This window comes from Rhinolophus hipposideros (genome assembly GCF_964194185.1).
Source record: "Rhinolophus hipposideros genome assembly, chromosome: 22".
Taxonomy (NCBI): domain Eukaryota; kingdom Metazoa; phylum Chordata; class Mammalia; order Chiroptera; family Rhinolophidae; genus Rhinolophus; species Rhinolophus hipposideros.
In genome coordinates, this window is record NC_138068.1 from 19103615 (window position 1) to 19122181 (window position 18567).

Genomic DNA, 18567 nt, shown 5'->3' on the forward strand with positions numbered 1-18567 from the left:
CGTAAGATCCTGGGTTTGGGATCCCAAGTAAGACAATTACACAAGAAAGTAGCACATGTAGAGAAGTGCCTTAGTGACTTCAGCCGATCACAGAAGACTCAGTCTGAAGCCGCACTAGCAGAGAAAGATGCAGGCCAGGGAGGGGGAGCCTCTCCGACCTCTGCGTAATGTCGTGGGTGCTGTTGGCGATTCTGGACAAGAGATATGGCCAAACATGAGCCTGACAAGAAGAGGGCAATCTGTACGGGAAGAAGTCTCCAATCCATCACATCACAACAAGTGCTTATTTAACAGAGGGGAAGACATGCATCGGGCCGTGGGTGGGCACTAGGGACCCAGGGAGAGTAGTCCTTATCCTCGAGAAACTCACGATGAAGTGCAGAAGCCACAGTGAAATGCCTCCTCTACTGCCTGCGTGAAGCCACACAGAGCAGCACTGCATGAGAAAGCCCGGGACTCACTGAACAAGAGAGCTGTGACTGAGCTGAGAGCTAGTAGTGTCTGTCACAGGTTTGCTACAAATGGAGTATGACACATGTGTACCATGAGTCACAGGGTGGGCTGAGAGGGGCTGCGACAGTGGCCTGGAAGAGACTGGCAGTTCAGAAAGGCATGGCTACTGTCCTCAAATACCTAGGATCCTGTCACACATACACGTAGTCCAGTTGTCACACAACCAGAGCGGGGACAGGAAGGTGGGAGTTAAGGAGCAGCAGAGCCGCCTAGGAGGTGGCCAGCGAGGCCGGACACAGGCCTGATGGATGCCAGGGAGGAGGGACTCGAGCGCCCATGGGTGTGACCTGTAAGATTTCTTCCAGGCCAGAGATGTCTGTTCGTCCTTTGCCCTCCTCCTTCACGTCTAGTTCTGGATGTGACAGTCAACATCATGTGTGTGTGTGACATTCATAGTTCAAACTTTGTTTGCCTCCAGAGAATTGTTATCAACAAGCAGAAAAGACAGAGAAGAACGTTCATGCAGCCTAGCTACACAGAAAATGAGAGGACAAATGCCAGGGCTGGGAACGCCTTCGTCTGCGAAGCCTGGCAGCACGGGGCCCACCTGAGCTGATAAAGCCATCCTCAGAGTATGAGCTCCGTCGGCACTTGCTTCCCCTTTTCCCCCATGTACCCACCTGCTGCTGAGCTACAGCCGCGGCCTGTAAGAGCCCCTGAGCGGGCGCACTGGTTCCCCCACTCACTCACTGTACCACGGACCTCAGCTTCTCTCAGCTATAAAATGTGAACAACGCTGGCTTGCCCTGCCCACCGCCCTAGGGCTGCTGTGAGAGTCTCTTGAGAACACAGGTGGGAAAGGGCTTGGCAGGTGAGGAACTGCCATTACGATCGCTTGAGAGGCCCACACATTTCCTGAGCAAGGGGCCCACAGAGCTGCCTCCCAATCCCAGGTTCTCCAGGGACTCCACAGACCAGAGGCTGGGGCAGAAGTGAGGGGTCACGTCCCTCCAGGGGGCCTGGCCTGAGGACCCACAGCTGTTACCCACTCCATGCTGTGCTTGCACCACCCTTCTGGTATTTTAGGGTGGTGACTACTGGCATGCATGTCTTGCCAAGCACCCCTCTACCTTCCCTCCACCACCCTCTTCATGCCGCACACCATGCTCTCAGCTTCCAGGCCTCTGTACCGGCCGCGCCCTGCCTACACCACCTCCCTAATCCCCCCTCCTCCTTCAGGTCTCAGGTGCAGCATTACTGTCTCCAAGAAGCCCTCTCTGACTGTCCCGCAGGCCCTGCCCTGGCTCCCCTCACTGGGGCAATACCCCATGTTCTGACGTGCCACAGGCCCTTGCCACCAGACAGTTTTACAGGCCTCTCCCTTTAGACCTAAGCCGCTGAAGGAAAGGACCATGTGGTTCCCATCCCTGTGGCCCTATCCTGGCCCAGAAGAGGTACCCAGGCAAATGCCTACTGACACTTACAAAACAGGACCCCATTTCTGACTCTGCCTAAAAAGTGGTACAGGACTGCCGGGCCATCCCGGGGAAGGCTCTACGAATACAGCCAGCAGAGCAGTCTGTAAGAAGCGCCTTGGCTAGCAGAACACAGGCGCCGGGACAAGTCGTGACTACAGGCCTCCCCCTTATGCCCCTGTACCTCTCCCTACTTTTCTCCTAACCACCTCTGAAAACACAACATGGTGACATCTGGGACAGTCTTTTTGAAAGAAGGTCACCAACCCCCCGCGTCGGTCTACAGAACCGTGCCTCCACAATGGCAGTGCTAGGCACACGGTAAGAACTGGCTGAAAAGTCGCGGCTAAGAGTCAGAGTCACCGGTATAACGTCTGCTCAGCAATCGGTGGCTGCTGCGGCGGCCCAGTCACTGTCCAAGGTCCTTATACGTGAGTCTTATATTTGATCCCCACAAGATGTTTTCATCATCTCCACTCATGCTGCTGAGGAAATGGAGGCTCAGAGAGGCTGACAGATCTGCTCAGCATCACACAGCCAGTCATGATCTGTCTGCTAAGTGAGCGCAAACCCTACTGGCTTCCATCTCCAGAAGCCAACCTCACAGCATCCCGTCTCACACCTAATATAAATACAAGCTCACCGACCAGACTATCAAGCTTAGAAGCCTCTGTGAAAGACAGTTGGTCTCTCCTTTCTGCTGGAGGAGTCTGACTAGAATGCACTCTCACACTGACGTCCAGCCCAAGTCGGCCTCCCAAAGAGCCCCTGGAGAAAGCAGACTTTACCTTGACAACCTCTGCCCCTCTGGCCGATGCTCTGCCCTGATGTTTCTGCAAGCACACTCATCACCTCCCCAAGCTATGAACTGTCCTGCGACACTCTCTTCCACTCTCACAAAGACACCTGTGACATCACGTACCCTCCTACAGTTGCTTCCCCTCCCAGGACTGCCACCCATTTGTAAAAGCTGGGGACTGCACTGGGTTGGGGATGGCACAGGTCCCACTGGCTGTGCTACGTCTGGATGGTAGTGCCCACGTCTGTTGAGAAGGATCCTAAAACTGTGTCTGGGCTCAGGGGGAGTGCTGTGATTGATTGGTGCTGTCTGCCACGGGCCTAGTAGGGGAAGTAACTCTCGAGTGCAAGGTGTTGGTTGTCCTTGGGCAAGGTGAGTACTAGAGAAATGCCTGAGGACTCTATTTCCATAATGCAGAATCACTATCCTGATCCCCACCAAAACCTTTACCCCCTGTCCTCCCTTGCATGCCCACTGACACCAGAGCTTTTTGGGCAATGTTTTAAACCCAGTAAGATGGGAAAGTAACCATCTGTTTCATAGTCTACTGTCCTTAGAAAGACTGACCACAAGGAACACTAAGTAGCTGCAACTTGTAGAATGAGGGAGGCTGGCTTTCAGCCAATTTTGTCACTGAAGTGCTGAACGACCTTGGGCAAATCACTTCTAAGTCTCTGCTACTTCTGTAAAATGGGCATCAGGAGCCCTATTTTCCTTGCATTTAACCACATTTGAACAGTGTGCTAAGGTTCTCAAGGTTGCAAAGGGAAGTTCATTATCTGTCTCACTGATTTGGGGAGGTCCACATGACAGGGAGTATTATCCCATTTCTCAGAGGAGAAAGCCGAGGCTGACAGAGGTAGAGGGACTTGGCCCAAATCCCATAGAAAGCAAGCAGCTAATTGAGGAATTCTGCCTAGGTCCTGTGATAAAATTCACAGTCCCCCCCATTCCGTCACCCACCTCCATGGTGGGGCAGCCAGGCTCTACGCAGCCACCCTCCAAAACCACCCTGGGCTTTGGAACCAAGGCTGCCTCTTTGGAGAAATCCCTCTCAGGATGTGTCTTTTAACAACTTTGCAGGAACGTTGCCACATAAAGCTTAGATTTACAGTGTGTAGTAACTTGGAGAATGAATTTATCACCACCAAAGGAGTTAATTATTCAGAGATATCACCTCCTCCTCCTTTCAAATATACCTCCTTCAAGTGAGCTGGTGAATGAGATACCCAGAATGGTCAAATTCCTACAGACAGAAAGCAGAATGGTGGTTGCCAGGGGCTGGGGAAAGAATGGGGAGGAGTTGTTTAATGGGTACAGAGTTTCAGTTTTGCAAGACAAATAGCGTTCTAGAGATGGATGGTGGTGACAGCTGTAAAACAATTTTGAGTGTGCTTAATGGCACTGAACTGTACACTTAAAAAGAGTTAAAATGGTATTATTTTTGTTATGTCTATTTTATAATACCACAATTTTAAAAAAATGGGAGTCCACTGGAGTCCACTAAAATTCTCTACAAATGAACCCGTTATCAAATTGTTTTGATTCTTTTCACCCCAAATCCAAGTCACAAAATACAATCTTTGAAACTACTTTAAACATGGAGTTTTAAAATTTTCTGATTTGAGTTAAATGTATTTGTGAGCAGAGGCTGATTTATGACCTGCCTACAATCTCTTTCCTGAGATTCAAGCAATAGAAATAAAAGAAAAATAATTCAGATAGAAAATAAAAAAGATTGAAGGTCTGCAAGGGTAGTGATGAATGTGTTAGTATCACCGAACCTTGAAAAGGAGCTAGATGGGAGATTGTGTGGAGATAAAAAAAATTAATACTTAAGAAAAAGAATCAACTATAAATATATTGTATAACTTACAGAAAATAGATAAAAAGTCATTTTAATTTCATTACCCTAATGCAACTACTACTGTATCATTCTATAACAAAACTTTTTTCAATTTTCTTCTTTATTTTTCAATTATAGTTGACAGTGAATATTATTTTATATTAGTTTCAGGTATACAGCACAGCAGTTAGACAGTTATATAAGTATAATTTATGAAGTGATTCCCCACATATGTCTAGTACCCACCCAGTACACTAGTTATTACAATATCATTGACTATATTTCCTACGCTGTACTTTACATCCTTGTGACTATTTTGTGACTACCAATTTGTACTTCTTAATCCCTTCATCTTTTTCAGCCGGCTCCCTAACCCCCTCCCATCTGGAAACCATCAGTTTGTTCTCTGTACCTATAAGTCTGATTCTGTTTTTTTTCTGTAACTAAACTTTTTAACTGTGATCATTTTGGAATGGCAACCTTGTTAAAAAGAAATAGAAACTTCTCCTTCGGCCTTCTTAAACAGAGGCAGTGTGGTAGAAGAGAAAAAACCAGTGAACCAGGACTTCAAATTTTGATTAAGCTGTGTTACTTTGGGCTTCATCTCTCTGTTCTATCACCTCTAAAAACATCAATAACAACTGCAACCCACATCCCTCAGCAGCAAAACCAACAGGGCTTTGTAGTAGTAGCAGAAGCACTACGTGAAAGAAACAATACATGGGAAGTGCAGAAGAAGCCTTTCCTTCAATTTACCAAGCACTTTCCACCTCAGGGTCCTGACCCCTACTGTTCCCTGTCTCCCCTCCCTGCCTCCTTCCCATCTTCCCCCTCAGCTTCCCTGTGATGCCTTCCCCATCCTGTCTGAATACGTCCCGCACTGATTTGTTTCCTTCAAGGCTCTTATCTCAATTAGACAGTATCTTGTATATCTGTTACCTGCTTGGATGGGGACTCCAAGCTCGATGGAAGCTCCAAGAGGAAAGAGACCTAGTCCTCTTTTTCCCTACTCTCCCAGTGGCTGGGCACCTGGCACTCTGAGAACATGAATGGCTGTTTGAAGAAGTGGAGGTGTGGTGGAGGGGAGGGAGGAGCTGCTGGGATGAACCAAACCCTCCTTCACGGGGCTGCTCCCACATACTGCTTCCCGAGCCCCTGTGAAGAAAGTTCCAGGGCAGCAGTAGCCCTGTTAGCCCTACTTTTACAGCTGCTGTCAGACAAGCCAGGCTCCTCCTATCCCACCCTGGCCCACACTGTCTGTGGGCAGGCAGGCACCTCCTGACTGCTACCACACCCCTGCGCTGGGCAACAGCCTTGTCATAAAGCGTGGGAAGTTTGGGAAAGCAAGAAAGTTCCAGGAGAGGTTGGAACGATCAAGTCTATTCACAGCACACTCAATAATGGGCTCCTCATTGAGGCCCCCAGCCGGAAACTGCCCTATGGAGTGACGACCCTACAGAGACAAACCCAGCTGAGTGCCTGGCTGACTGAGGCCCTGGGAAGGCCTCTCCAGCTTGATCTCGGCTCTCCTGGCTGCTGGATAGCCAACTTCTGCCATCCCCTCCCCCACTCAGGCATCACTCTCCTACCCAGGGTGTCTGCCCCTCAAAATCTCTGTTCACCGGGAGCCTCTCCAGATTTTAAAGTTCTGAAGATCACCTCCTCTTTAAAGCCTATCTAGATTCACCCCATATTTGCCATCAGAACACTGCACTCAGCAAATGGCCATCAAATGACCGACTCCCCTCCAGACAGCTACCCAAGCCCACCTACACTTGTCCAGCCGTGGGACATGGACAGTCTTTACTTATTTCAAGTTCTTTCTCCCCCTGGATATCAATAATAGCAGCAGCTCACATTTCTTAAGTGATTTCTCTGTACCAGGCACTGTGCTTAGTGCTTTACACACATTCTCTCTCGTCTTCATGCTGAGCCCGTCAGGTAATAGTATAGTCTCTATTTTGCAGGTGAAGAAACTGAGGCCCAGAGAGGTTAAGCAACTTGCCCCAAATCTCACAGCTCTAGGTGGCAGCTCAGGATCGGAACCCCAACAGTATGACTCTAGAGCTAGGCTCTTAACTACAAGCCTGCGTGACCTTTGGAGTGCGGGCTTCTCCGCGCTATGCCTGGCTCAGCCATACCCAGGGGGGGCTTTACACATGCCAGCTTTCTGCATTCCCAGGGCACAGCCTGGCCAGACGTGGATCAGTGCAGTCATTCCACAACTTTCAGATCACCTACTGTGAGCCCTCAGGGAGTAGACTTGAACCAAACCAGCTCTGTGCCTGGGGACACTGTAATTGTGACCTGTAATAGGGGACCTTGTGATTGTGCAGAGAAGTACACAGAAATCATATTTGTTGAAGCAACAATATTGATACCATATCTGCTTTGGCAAGTCTGAGAATTTCCTTAGAAAAAGCAGAGAAACAGGAACTTAAGACACCAATTTGTTAGATAACAGCTAATCTCTGAATACAGAAGCCAACTAAACCAGGTGTTATGACTCTCTCACTAGCTTACGAGGGACCACGATTGATTGAACTGAACAGCACGGCTGGGAGAAACACTCTCCTAACAAAAAGCAACTGAGGAATCTGAGGTTCAGAGTCAAAAGATTTCTTGCCTGAGGGCACCTGTCAGGGGAAGAAGCCGTGGCTCCTGCTCTCCCATCCCGTACTCTCCAAGGCCCTGGGACTGGCGCTGGAACAGGGCAAAAAGGCTTGCAAGCCATCGGGTCCTTAAGAAGAAACCGACCAGCAAGGGTGGAGGTCCGTGCCCACAGTGACTGCAAGTTTTAAAGTCTTCACAGTGGAGACAGGCTCCAGCTCTTACCTTCAGGGAGAGTGGCACTGTCCTGGGAAGGCTGGACTCAGGAGGCCAGGACTTCTTTCCCAGGACGACACAGGCCCAGCTCCAGCTCAGCCCTGCCCCGGAAGGACCGGGATTTAAAAGGCAGCAGCTCTCCACCTGGGGCCACACCCCGGGAGGCTGACTTCACCAGGGAACCCGTTGGACGGGCCCGTCTGCAGCCTGGCGCCTCGCCCGCAGGGCCCCACCCAGCCCCCAGAGTGAGGGTGGGAGCCGGGGGAAGAGGCTAGCTCATCTCCTGCTGAGGCCAGCTAGGCCCGGGGCCCCCAGGGCCCGCCCCGGCCTGGGCTGGGTCTGAAGCAGCTGCTTCCTGCTTTGCCTTTTTCTTTCACTTTGGTTTTTAACCCCCAAGTGAAACTACAGACTGGGACGCTGCAGGAAAGACGGTGAGAGTTAAGACCCCGGAGGGTTGAAAACCTGGCTTCTAATCCCGGTAAGGCTGCTGACAAACTGGGAAACTTGGTATGAGGCCCTCAACTCTAGGCCTCAGTTTCCCCATTGATAACATGAGCTGAAGGAACTAGGCTAGTGATTTAAAATGTCATTTTAAACTTGAAAAACAACAGAACTTCCCTTTCCTCATCCCTACTACCACTGAGGACTGAAAAAGGAGCTGGAGAAAGACCCACAGAGGAACACAAAGGGCCTTCCTGGTGGCTGGGAGAAGGAGGCAAAACTCTGGTTGCAGTGTGGAGACCCCCCTGCTCTCCCTGACACCTCTCCTAACCTCTCCTCTCCTCCACCTGTCATCTGAACACCTCTTATCACCAGCGGCCCAGGAGTCCCAGAAACCTGGGGCAGAGACAATTCAGGAAGCCCCCAGGCACCAGCCTGAGCAAGAGGAGATACTGCCAGCCGGAGGGCTGACCAGACCGTCTGCTAAGAGTGACAGCAGCCCATCAAGGATTGGTCCAAACTTTAGACTCTGCTGACCCCAAGGTGCTAGCACAGTGTCCACCAGCTAAGACCACTCGAATCTGTTTTATGGTATTTTATGGTGTTTTCCCACTGGCTGGTTTAGCAAATCTTCTCACCAGCTTGGTGACACGAGAAAGGCAGGGACGAACTTCCCTACCTTTCAGATGAGTAAAACTGAAGCTCAGAGAAGGGCAGGGATATAGTGGCCAAGCCAGCCCTGGGATTCAGGAGCTCAGTAAATATTTGCTGGATAAAAGAGCTCACCAGCCCAGCCGTTGCCAAGCAGGTGCAGCAAATGCCAACTTCAGGAAGGATACAGGTGGGAGGAGGGACGCCTCTCCCTGGAGACCGAGTCACAAACAGCTCCGAAGGTACCAGGGGCAGAGTCTCCTTCTCCTCAATCCTGGCTCCACTCCTTCAGCCCATTTCTTCCCTTCATTCCTTGCTTCCTCCAACTGTACTGTCTGGAGACACTGCAGTGATTGAGGACTGCTGAGTGACACTAGCCAACCCCTTTCCCTTCTCTGGGCTGGGTGAGAATAGGGATTCTTCACCATGGAAATGAATTTGAATTCAGGGGTGGGGACAGGGTGCTTTTAAAAATATACATTGTCAGAAAGAAAAAGGGGAAATTTGAAAATACTCAACAAAATGTGAGGTGCACAGACTCCTCGAAACAGCAATTCCACTTGCAGGAATGGCTCCTACAACTGCACACACATATGGACAGGTGGGGAAGGGCGCTCGCTGACACTGTACACAGCAGCAAGACTGGGAACAACCTAAATACACTTGACTAGAGGGCTAGACAAACAACTGGTGCTCCATCCATTTGATGGACTGTCACACAGTTAAGGAAAAAGAGACCATGGATCTGTGTGCATCCACAGGGAACAACCTACAACAGAGACAGACTTGTGTGAAGAAGACACAGAAGTGTAGGCAGTAGGCAGAGACTATGCCACCGTTTGTGTAATAAAAAGGGATGTTAGGGACATAGCTGCCTGCGTATACAGAGTATTTCTGGAAGGAAACATCAAGACTGTTCACAGGGTTATCTAGGAGCCTAGGTGAGAGACACTCATTTTTCACTGGGCACTTTTTTTCTACAAAGTCTGAAATATTTAACCACATACATGTATTGCTTGTTCAATAAAAATACAATTTTTACACACAAAAATAACTTCAGCAAAATGTACCCCGAGAAGCCTCCCTCTAGGTCTCAGGCATCAGACTCTCTGGGGGCAGGGCCCAGGTAGTGGCTTTTGGAGGCTCCTCAAAGGCTGCTGGTCTAGCCTTGTAGAACAGGTGGTCAGCCTCTGCGAGTAGACGGGGGCCAGCCTGGGCACTGTGGGGCTCTGGGCAAGGGAGCAAATATCAGGGAAGACTCAGGAAAAACTCGGCCTTAAGGCATAGGAAGGATTTGAAGAGGGTTCTGAATGTGGAACAGGTACAACTGGGAGGAGGGGGTTCCTACCGGAAGGGCTGGGGAAAGATAGTCAAACTGGCAAGATAGAGAAAAAGGAAGGAATGTCTCTCAATATGAGATCCTGGCAAATTCCTTCCCCTCCCATGTTTGGCTCCCACTCATGGAAGTGAGGAGGCTGGGCCAGAGTCCTCTGCAGACCCGATATCCTAGGATCTGCCTTTATTTTAACTCATTTAATATTAAAGTAGGCAGGGAGGGTCCCCAGCTCTGCACATGGCCACAGGGCTCCACATCTGTGTAGTCTGTAATCAAATATTTGGAGGCTGTAGGAAATTCAGGCCAGGATCTGCGGTATAGCAGCCCTTGGGCGACTTCCCCTGGGGGAGAGGGAGCAGATGGCCTTCTGTTGAGATGCCCTTCCTCACCTTCTTGTTAATAATTAAGTCATTGCTGAAGACTTCTTTTGTCACTTTTGAAGTTCAGTTTGCAGAGACCTGCTGTCTTGGCAAGTTTTCGCCTGCTCTAGGCTGAGGGCTGGCACGCTACTACACCCCAAGTATAGGCCGGTGTCTGGGATGGGAAGAGCGCCGGAGGGGATCCTGGCCAGCGATGATACTGTGGGCTCTGGGAGGTCAGAGCTGTCTCTAAGACAGCTCTGCTTGCCGCTGTACCCCCAGGACCAGCTCACTGCCGGGTACACAGCAGGCACTTAATAAATATTTGCTGAATAAATGAGCAGCTCAGCCAGTGAATTCCAGAGTGACCTTGGTCAAGACATTCACTGGAAAATAAGGATGACAAGAATAGTAATGACTTCCCAGGGTTGTATAAGGATCCACTGAGATAAGGTGCATAAAAGTGCTTTGCAAATTAAAAATAAGCTAAACGAATTTGAAGGATCCAGAACCCATGTACTGAAAACAAAATAAAATGAATATACAGGAGAAGGATCACATTTATGAGAAAGCATTTGGTAAATGGCAAAGCGTTAATCAAATGAATTACTACAATTGAAAAGGTCAGCAGGGGTTGCTCTAGTCCACTGTTCCAAAGAAGCACAAAAATCCCCCATCAAAACCTTTGTCCAGATTTTGGTATGAAAATCATGGGTGCCGTTACAACAGCACCGGCATACAGCTGGGCTCAGAGAGTATTCGCCAAGGTCGACTGGCATGTGGATCCTGGGGGTGATGACTGGAGGCAAAGGAGGAATGGGGTGAGATGAGCATGGAGGCCACGCCTACCGTGTGGTTGCTCTGCCTCACAACCCGAGGCTGAGCCCCTGCTGGGGGGGGGGGCACAGAGAATGGCCATACCTTCAGTTTCCTAGCTGCCCACTGGACCAACCATTGCTGCCTCCTATGGTAGCTGCTCGGTAAGTACCCTTGCCCTCCCCTTCCCTGTCCAATGGGTGTCCCTGGCTACAGTCTGGGAAATGGGAACTGGGCTCCATCACCTGGCTCTCCGGTGTGGAGGGCACCTTGGGACAAGTCCTTTCCTGCCTTTGTGGGTGACTAATCCTCTGGCTGGGCTAGGGAACACCTTCTCTGGTGGGGGTTGGCTAAAAATCCCAATGGGCCCACATGCCCCCTATTGGACCAGACACATATGAGGCTCAACTCTGGAGGCTGCTCACAGCCTGGCCAGTAAAATTGCTGATGTGAAGGCCCCTCACTTCCCTGACTCTCCACCTTGAAGGAATTCTAAGTTGGCACCCAGCCCTGGCTTTCCAGATCTTTAGAAAGCAGAGTTTGTGGGCTTTAGGGGATGTATTTGTGTGCCCCAATTCAAGGGACAAAAAGGCTCAGATTCCTGGGATGCTAACAGGAGTTTCCTTTTCAAGAAGCAGAGCCAGGGTTCGCAGACAGTCAGCCTTGGGTCTGAGCCACATTTTCCTTATCTGTAAAGTCCACCTGCCTCAGGCGTGTTGTAAGGATTTCGGGAGAGCACCTGTGGAGGCCCTGGCACAGAGCCTGGCATAGAGCAGGTGTACAAGCAATGTGCTTAGACTATTATTTCTTGCCCCAAATCAGCAACACCGGAACAACTTCTCTCCCCCCCCACCCCCCGTTGAGCTCTCCTCAGGGAGCACAACATCCTCTGTCATCCCGATTGGCCCTTCCCACCCCCATGGGCTCCACCCGAACCCCACCCTCTTCTGTCATCTGGATGCCTGGAAAGTTTCCTCCCTGCAGTCAAGTTCATTCATTACAATTCACCCAGCCTGATTCATCTTCTTGAAAAAAATCCTCTCGTTGTACTACCCCTCCTCTGAAACCTTCCATGACTCCCCAAAGCCTCTGTTTTCCAGCTGATGCTCATCCAGCGCTGCCTACAACCTCCCGGTCCCTCCCAGATTTTTTACTCAGAGCCCTGACGCATCAGCAAAACAAGTCTACTCACTGGTTTCCTAAATCTGTGTTTACCTTCCAGCCCCCTCACCTCTAACTGCACAACCATTCCCTGGGACGTCAGCCCCACCCTCTTTGAATCAGCCCCCCATCGAGAGGACTCTTGTTTCCTCTGGCTCAGCTCACGTCTTCCTTCTCAGACAATGCTTCTCCTCAGCACACGCTTAATTACAGACTGTCACACAGTCTCTCATTATTGTAGCTTTGTCTCTCGTCAGACTGTAAGTTCCCAGGGGCAGCGGCCCTGTCTGTTCTTTCCCATCCTCCGAGAGCCTGGCCAGGGCTAGGAGGGCAGACCCCTGGTCAGAAAGTGTTTTCCAAGCCCAGCTCGGCTCTAGGCTGGGCCGAGTCTAGCTCCGACCACTGGGACCACTTCTCTTGATCTCGTCCTGTAAGGAAACTGTTCACTGGCCACACCAGACCTTGGTGCTCTGCTCTCCACTGGGCCAGTGAGTTACAGAAATGAAGGAAACCTGGGTGATGAGGCAGGGCTATGGCTCTTGCCTGGCCCTGGCGTGGTCTTGCTCTGGGATCCTAGACACATCTCTGTCTGCCCCCAACCTGGGCCTGGTTCCTTATTGTGAAATAAGAAACAATAATCTTTTAGCCCTAGAATATGGCTTTTACTTGTCTTTAAGGTAGCCTTGTTTCCCAGGAGTGGGTGTGTGAGAAACCAGCTGATTCCAACACAGGCTGAGGAAGGGGAGGCAGCCACAGCCAGGACTGGGCAACCTGGAGCCTCAAGCGGCACCCACTCTGCACGCCTCATCAACCTCCTTCAATTGCTGCTGACAACTGGATTGCATCCCTGCTCAGGTGTTCAATTCCACAGACCTTACCCTGGCCAGGTCTGACTATCTGCTGCCAGGGCTAAGCAGGGGAAGGGTCACTTGCTTTTGGAAACAACCAATCCTGCCAAAACAAAGACAATAACCAGAGGCCAGTTTCCTCAGCTGTAAGCTGGGGCTCCTATTGGTACCGCATCTAAGGATTGCTGCAATAATGCAGAGAGGTGATGCCATCTACTGCTCTGCCCAGTCCCTCATACCCAGGGAACAGCAGTGTAGCAGACAGGTTCCCATTTCTTGAGGGGCCTTTACCACATGAGTTCTCATCCTCACAGCAACCTGTGAGGTAGGTATTTCCACCCCAATTTGACTAGGAAGAAAACCGAGGCACAGAAAGTTGACCACTCCAAGGTCACACAGCAGGCAAGCCAAGCTGGAATAGAAACACAGGCAACTCTCAGTTCAGCTTTTCCCAGACTGTGGCCCACAGGCTCTCTGCAGCAGACCCCTCAGGAGGACTGGTTTAAAAAGCTGATCCCTGCCCTCAGACCTGCCAAATGAGGATCTTTGGGGATGCAACTCAGGAACATGAACTTGATAAAGATGAGGAACCTAAATTGGATATATGAGGAAATGGATGCAGAGGTTAAGTGACCTGTGAAGGTCACACTTTCAGTAAGTGTGGACCTGGGACTGAACTCATAGTCTGACTCCAGAAGCAGCAGACACTTCCTGGGGGAGGTGGCATTTGACAATGTGGGCCTTGAAAGGGAGAGCACCATAGGGGGAGGGTACAGCACAGATAAAGGCTTAGAGCAAGAAAGGCCAGGCCAATAGCTGCTCAATGTGGCTTGTGCTTCCAGATCCTTGGGGAATGAAAAACTACGTAGGGGCCACGACTGTAGCCTCCTGGCTTCCCGGGAGCCCAGGGAGACATTCCTGAGCTCACCTGAGCTCTGGGAGGAAAGCCTGTGGTGTTTTCTACAACCAGCACGCTCTGGCAGTGGCCCTCTGGGTGTGTCTGGTTGGTTGCTGCTCAGGATGAGAAAGCCAGGGAAGGTGGTGACTCAGTCCCCATCCAGCCTCCAGCTAGTCCCGTTTAAATATGAGATGAGCTCAGAGGCTGGAGAAATGTCAAGCAAACCCTCCTTGCAGAACAGATGCCAGATCCAGAGAAGGTGCCCTGAGGGGTAGGCTACCAGGCAGAAACAATGTGGATCAATGCTGTGGGCTGTGGGTGAAGAAAAGAGGCCTGGACTCAAGCCTGCCTCCTTCCACACTGCCACGCCGTGGAACCCTGAGCAGAGGAACCCCGTTCCTCTCTGGGCCCCCTATTCTTCATTCACCTATGAAATGGAGAACTCCTCAGGCTTCTGACTTCCTCCTAGGACTGTTGTGAGGAACAATGGTCAGGAAAGAGCCTGGCAGATTATACAAAGCCTCACACAGCCAGTGAGAGATCAGAGGATTACTCCTATTTATTAGAACAGACAGAAGGTGCTTTCCAAGTTACCTGAACCCCAACCACAGGGGGCTGGGGGGAGAGGCTGGGCCCCATCTTGTTCCCACAAAAAGGGATGTGATCCAGATATTATTGGGAGGTGAAAGTTCATGTTTATTAAGTGCCTACTGTGTACTAGGTGCTTCATATATTCATATGTATAATCTCACTTAATCCTCACCACAATCCTACAGTGTAAATATGATAATCTAGAGTCCAGATAAGGAAACTGAAGCTCAAAGAAAGTAACTTGACCAAGATTACACAGGCAGCGAGTGATGGAGACTGATTAAAACCACGTGTTTGTGGCTCTAAACTCGACACTATTTCTACTCTCTGGAAAATTGTGTACAGGTACACCTCATTTTATTGCACTTCACAGATATTATGTTTTTTACAATTGATTGCAAGACCCTCCACCAACAAAAAGATTATGACTGTCTTTACTGCAATGGTCTGCAATTGAACCCACAATATCCAAGGTAGCTTGGATAAGAGGCAGAAGCACATGCCTGGTATAGAGGCCCAGCTCAAGTACTGCCTTCTCTTGGTTTCCTTTCTGATCCAGACAGAACCTCTCTCCTATGAAACCCACAGCACATCCTCAGCACCCATCTGGGAGCAGTCGGCCCATTCTCCTCACTCTGTGATCAAGCACATTTGTAACAGGTAAGATGAGATGCAGGTACAAATAGGTGACTTTTGAGTTATCTTAGAATCCTTAAATGTCAGAGCTGGAAGCAACTAAGGGACTGTGTCCAACTCCCTCATTTTTAAGAAGGAAAAATACAGAGAGGAGAACTGTTGTCTAAAGTCACACAGCATCTTAGCAGTAGAGCCAGGAACGGAGCTTTGGCATTCTGCCTCACGGAATTTCTTTCGGAATTCCATGATTTCAGAACCAGTCTTAGGACAAGGATTATTATCCCTGTTTTACAGGCAGGGAAGCTGAAGGCCAGAGGAAAGTGGCCTTCCTGAGAGTGCGTGAGATATGGATGGGGAGCAGAACTCTCATCCCTCACGTCTAGGCCAGGAACCAAGCCCCCTCTCCTCCCCGCTGCAAGTAGTTTGTGTAGTATGCCGAGCACAGGCCCACAGTGAAAGGTCAATGGGTGTTACCAATTGTCATTACACAACTGTGGGCAGGTGGCACCAGCCTGACAGTGACCTCTTCAGAGGCAGTGCTATGGAACAGGACCCAGGAGTCCTGGCTTGATCCTCTAGAGGTCCCTGGCCCTTCTGGGCCTCGTCCATAAGACAAGGGTGCTACAAGAGCTGACCTCATTTTCTGCTCCAAAGTTCTGGGACATCCCAGGCTTCCTGACAACAAACCCCAGCTGTCTACAGAGCCTCTCTCGAGGTCTTTGTTTCCCCACTCTATAGGGAAGCAGGAAAAACAGCCAGGGCTTACAGCTACAAAATGACTATTCCCAAATGCCACTGGCCAAGCAGGGCCCACCCATAAATAAAGGGACAGAACATGGAAAATCCAGTTGTCTCCCAGCACAGACATCCAGCTGGGCACACCTGCCTATCTTTACAAACGAACAAAGAGCAACCAGGAATCAGGGTATAAATAAGGGACAGCCTATCTCCTGTCCTATCAGCAGGGCAGGTGTATTCTTGAATAAGATGGCAATGGAGTGGATGGTAAAGAACTCTGGATGGGCATTCCTGGGTCTGCTCTCTGTCCCAGCTCTGCCACAAACTAGCTGTGTTCTCTGGGGAAGCTGCTTTTTCTTTGTGGGGCTCAGTTTAGACAGGGTGACAGTTCACAAGGCATATCTGCAGATGTTTCGTTTGATCAAGACCACCTTAGGAGGCTGGCACAATTATCCCCTTTTTACAGATAGGGAAAATGAGGCTTGGAGAGGTCGAGTCTCACTCAAGGTCACACAGCTTGAAGCTGGCAGAACCAAGGCCCCAGAGTTCCTGAACTACCAAACCCAATATTCAAGGGTGGTTAGATGACGACCGCCTTTCCCCTCCTCCTCACGGAGAGGGCAGCACAGATCCTTGTTCACCTGCCCAGTCTGGTGGCCTGCAAAGTTCTGGTCACAACCCCCCACTGCCCAGCTGCCTAGGAGGCCACAGCTCCTTACAAAATTTCATTACTCAAGTTGGCAAGAACGCAGCCCCCACCCTCAGCCGGGTCTAAATAAGCGCCCAAGTGATATCACATCCTGCCGGCTCCAAAATAGCCCAGGCCTGCCCACCAGCATCACAAAGTGCCAGGCCATGCAGGGCCAAGCGGGCAGGGAGGCCCAGCCCGAGGCACCCTCCACACACTCAAGCAACCAAAGCAGAAGCCTCAGAGCAGGAAGGCCCCCCACGCCCACCGCCGCCAGACGGCCTGGCCCCTCCCTCCTTGCCCCCTCGTTGGGGGGCCCAGAGCCCCCTGCCCCAGTGCCAGCCCTGCCCCAGCGCCAACCCCACGGAGCCTTGGCCGCGGCCAGCCTGCGGGCGGACTCCGGCCCGACCCGGACACCCCACCACTCACATTGCTTCAAGAGCTCCAGACACAAAGCCATGAGGGCCGGATGGGGGGTCAGAGACCCAGAGACCGGCAAAGACAGAAAGGGGGAAAGGGAGAGACACGGGTGCAGAAAGCAGGGGAGACAGGGGGCTGGGGCAGAGAAAGCGAGGGGATCAAGAGCTCGGGGCCAAGGAGCAGGTTCAAAGGGGGCTTTCAGCGCAAGAGACAGCGAGTGGTGACACCACCGAGACAGTGTGGGGCACACAGGAGCAGGGAGGGCCGAGCAGGGGACCCGACCCAGAGAGAGGGGAGCGGGGTGCGCGGAGGCCGAGGGAGAACAAGGAGAGGCAGCGACAGGGGACAAACCCAGGGAAGGGAGGGCGGGGAAGTCGGGGACCCGGGCAGCTTCTGGGGGTCCCAAGGAGAGACCCCAAGGATCTGGGAGGTCCCAGCGTACAGGGGACACACCAAAACAGGGAAAATCCTGAGGAAATGAGGGCTAAGAGGAGGCAAGACTCCAGGGGCTTGGGGGTGCAGATGGAAGGCCAAGCACCCAAAGGATGTGCGGGAAGCTCCCAGGGGCGCCCTGGGGTGTGGAGGCTGTTCTGAAGGAAAAGCCCCGAAGACGTGGGGACGCTCTGCGGGGAGTGCTGACCAACGGGGGCGCTCAGACAGGGCGGCTCCGAGGGACGCGGGGAGAGCGCTGGGGGCCCCGCGACCCGGGAGGGAGGGAGGGGCTGCGAGGCAGCGCGAGGGCAGAGACAAAGAGACAGCGAGCCAGGGAGAGACAAAGCGAGCAGAGCGGGGAGACGCGCCCGAGGGCTGGCGGCCGGAGAGAGGGACGGAAATGCGAGCGGGCGGGCGGACGGACGGACGGACGGACGGGGAGGAGGGCGGGGGCAGGGCCGGGCGGGGGCGGCGCCCGTCTCCTCGCGGGGCCGCGGCTGCTCCGGGCGGCGCTGGGCGGGCCCCGGGCGTCCGGGCTGAGGAGGCGGCGGCGACGACGTGGACCGGACAGACGGACGGAGTGACGGACGGGCTGGCGGCAGCTGCGGCCAGCGGCGGGCACTCACCCTCCTCCCTCACGCGGCCCGGCCCGAGGCTCCGGTTTTGTACGCCCGAGGGGCGGGGCCTCTGAGTTAAAGCCCCGCGTCGGCCCCGCCTCGCCCCGCCCCCCGCGTCAGCCGCGCTCGCGCGTCGCCCAGGACTTTGGGGGCTAGCGGGGGCGCGCGCAGACCGCTCGGCACGTGGCCCGTCGCGCGCCCGGGGCTGGGCTGCTACGCACGCGCGCGGGGCGCTCAGCCCAAGTCCACGGACCGTGAGAGGGAGCGCGCCCCCACGTCGGCACAGGGAGCTCCGCCCCTCACGCTGTCCCGCCAAACCAGTTCCAGCTGGAATGGGACGCATGCTCAGTGCGGGAGGCGGATCGGGAGAGTTCGGATCGGGAGCGTTTGCCCCGGTTTACCACTGCGACATGTCGCCGCCACTGGGGGAAACCGAGGCTCAGAGCAAGCAGCCTGAGGTGGTCTTTCCACCCCTGTACGGCAAAGTTAGACCTCCAGTACTACCGATTCTGTGTCCTAAGTGTTTTTCGTTGTCC

General features: G+C 52.3%; 1 protein-coding gene across 7 annotated transcripts in view; it reads right to left on the minus strand.

Moving 5' to 3' along the window:
• The window catches only part of DLGAP4 (DLG associated protein 4), a 190548-nt gene that overhangs the window by 41286 nt on the left and 130695 nt on the right, over positions 1-18567 (minus strand). Inside the window, exon 1 of one of the 7 annotated variants that reach the window (XM_081033721.1) lies at positions 16992-18051. The exons of 4 other annotated variants lie outside the window; for them this stretch is intronic. In XM_081033721.1, coding sequence (XP_080889847.1) covers positions 16992-17022 — 31 coding nt within the window. In that variant the 5' untranslated portion in view covers positions 17023-18051. Of the gene's footprint in view, positions 1-16991; positions 18256-18567 lie in introns of those variants that run through there. 2 more of the 7 variants (XM_081033723.1, XM_081033722.1) reach the window with 2 other exon arrangements.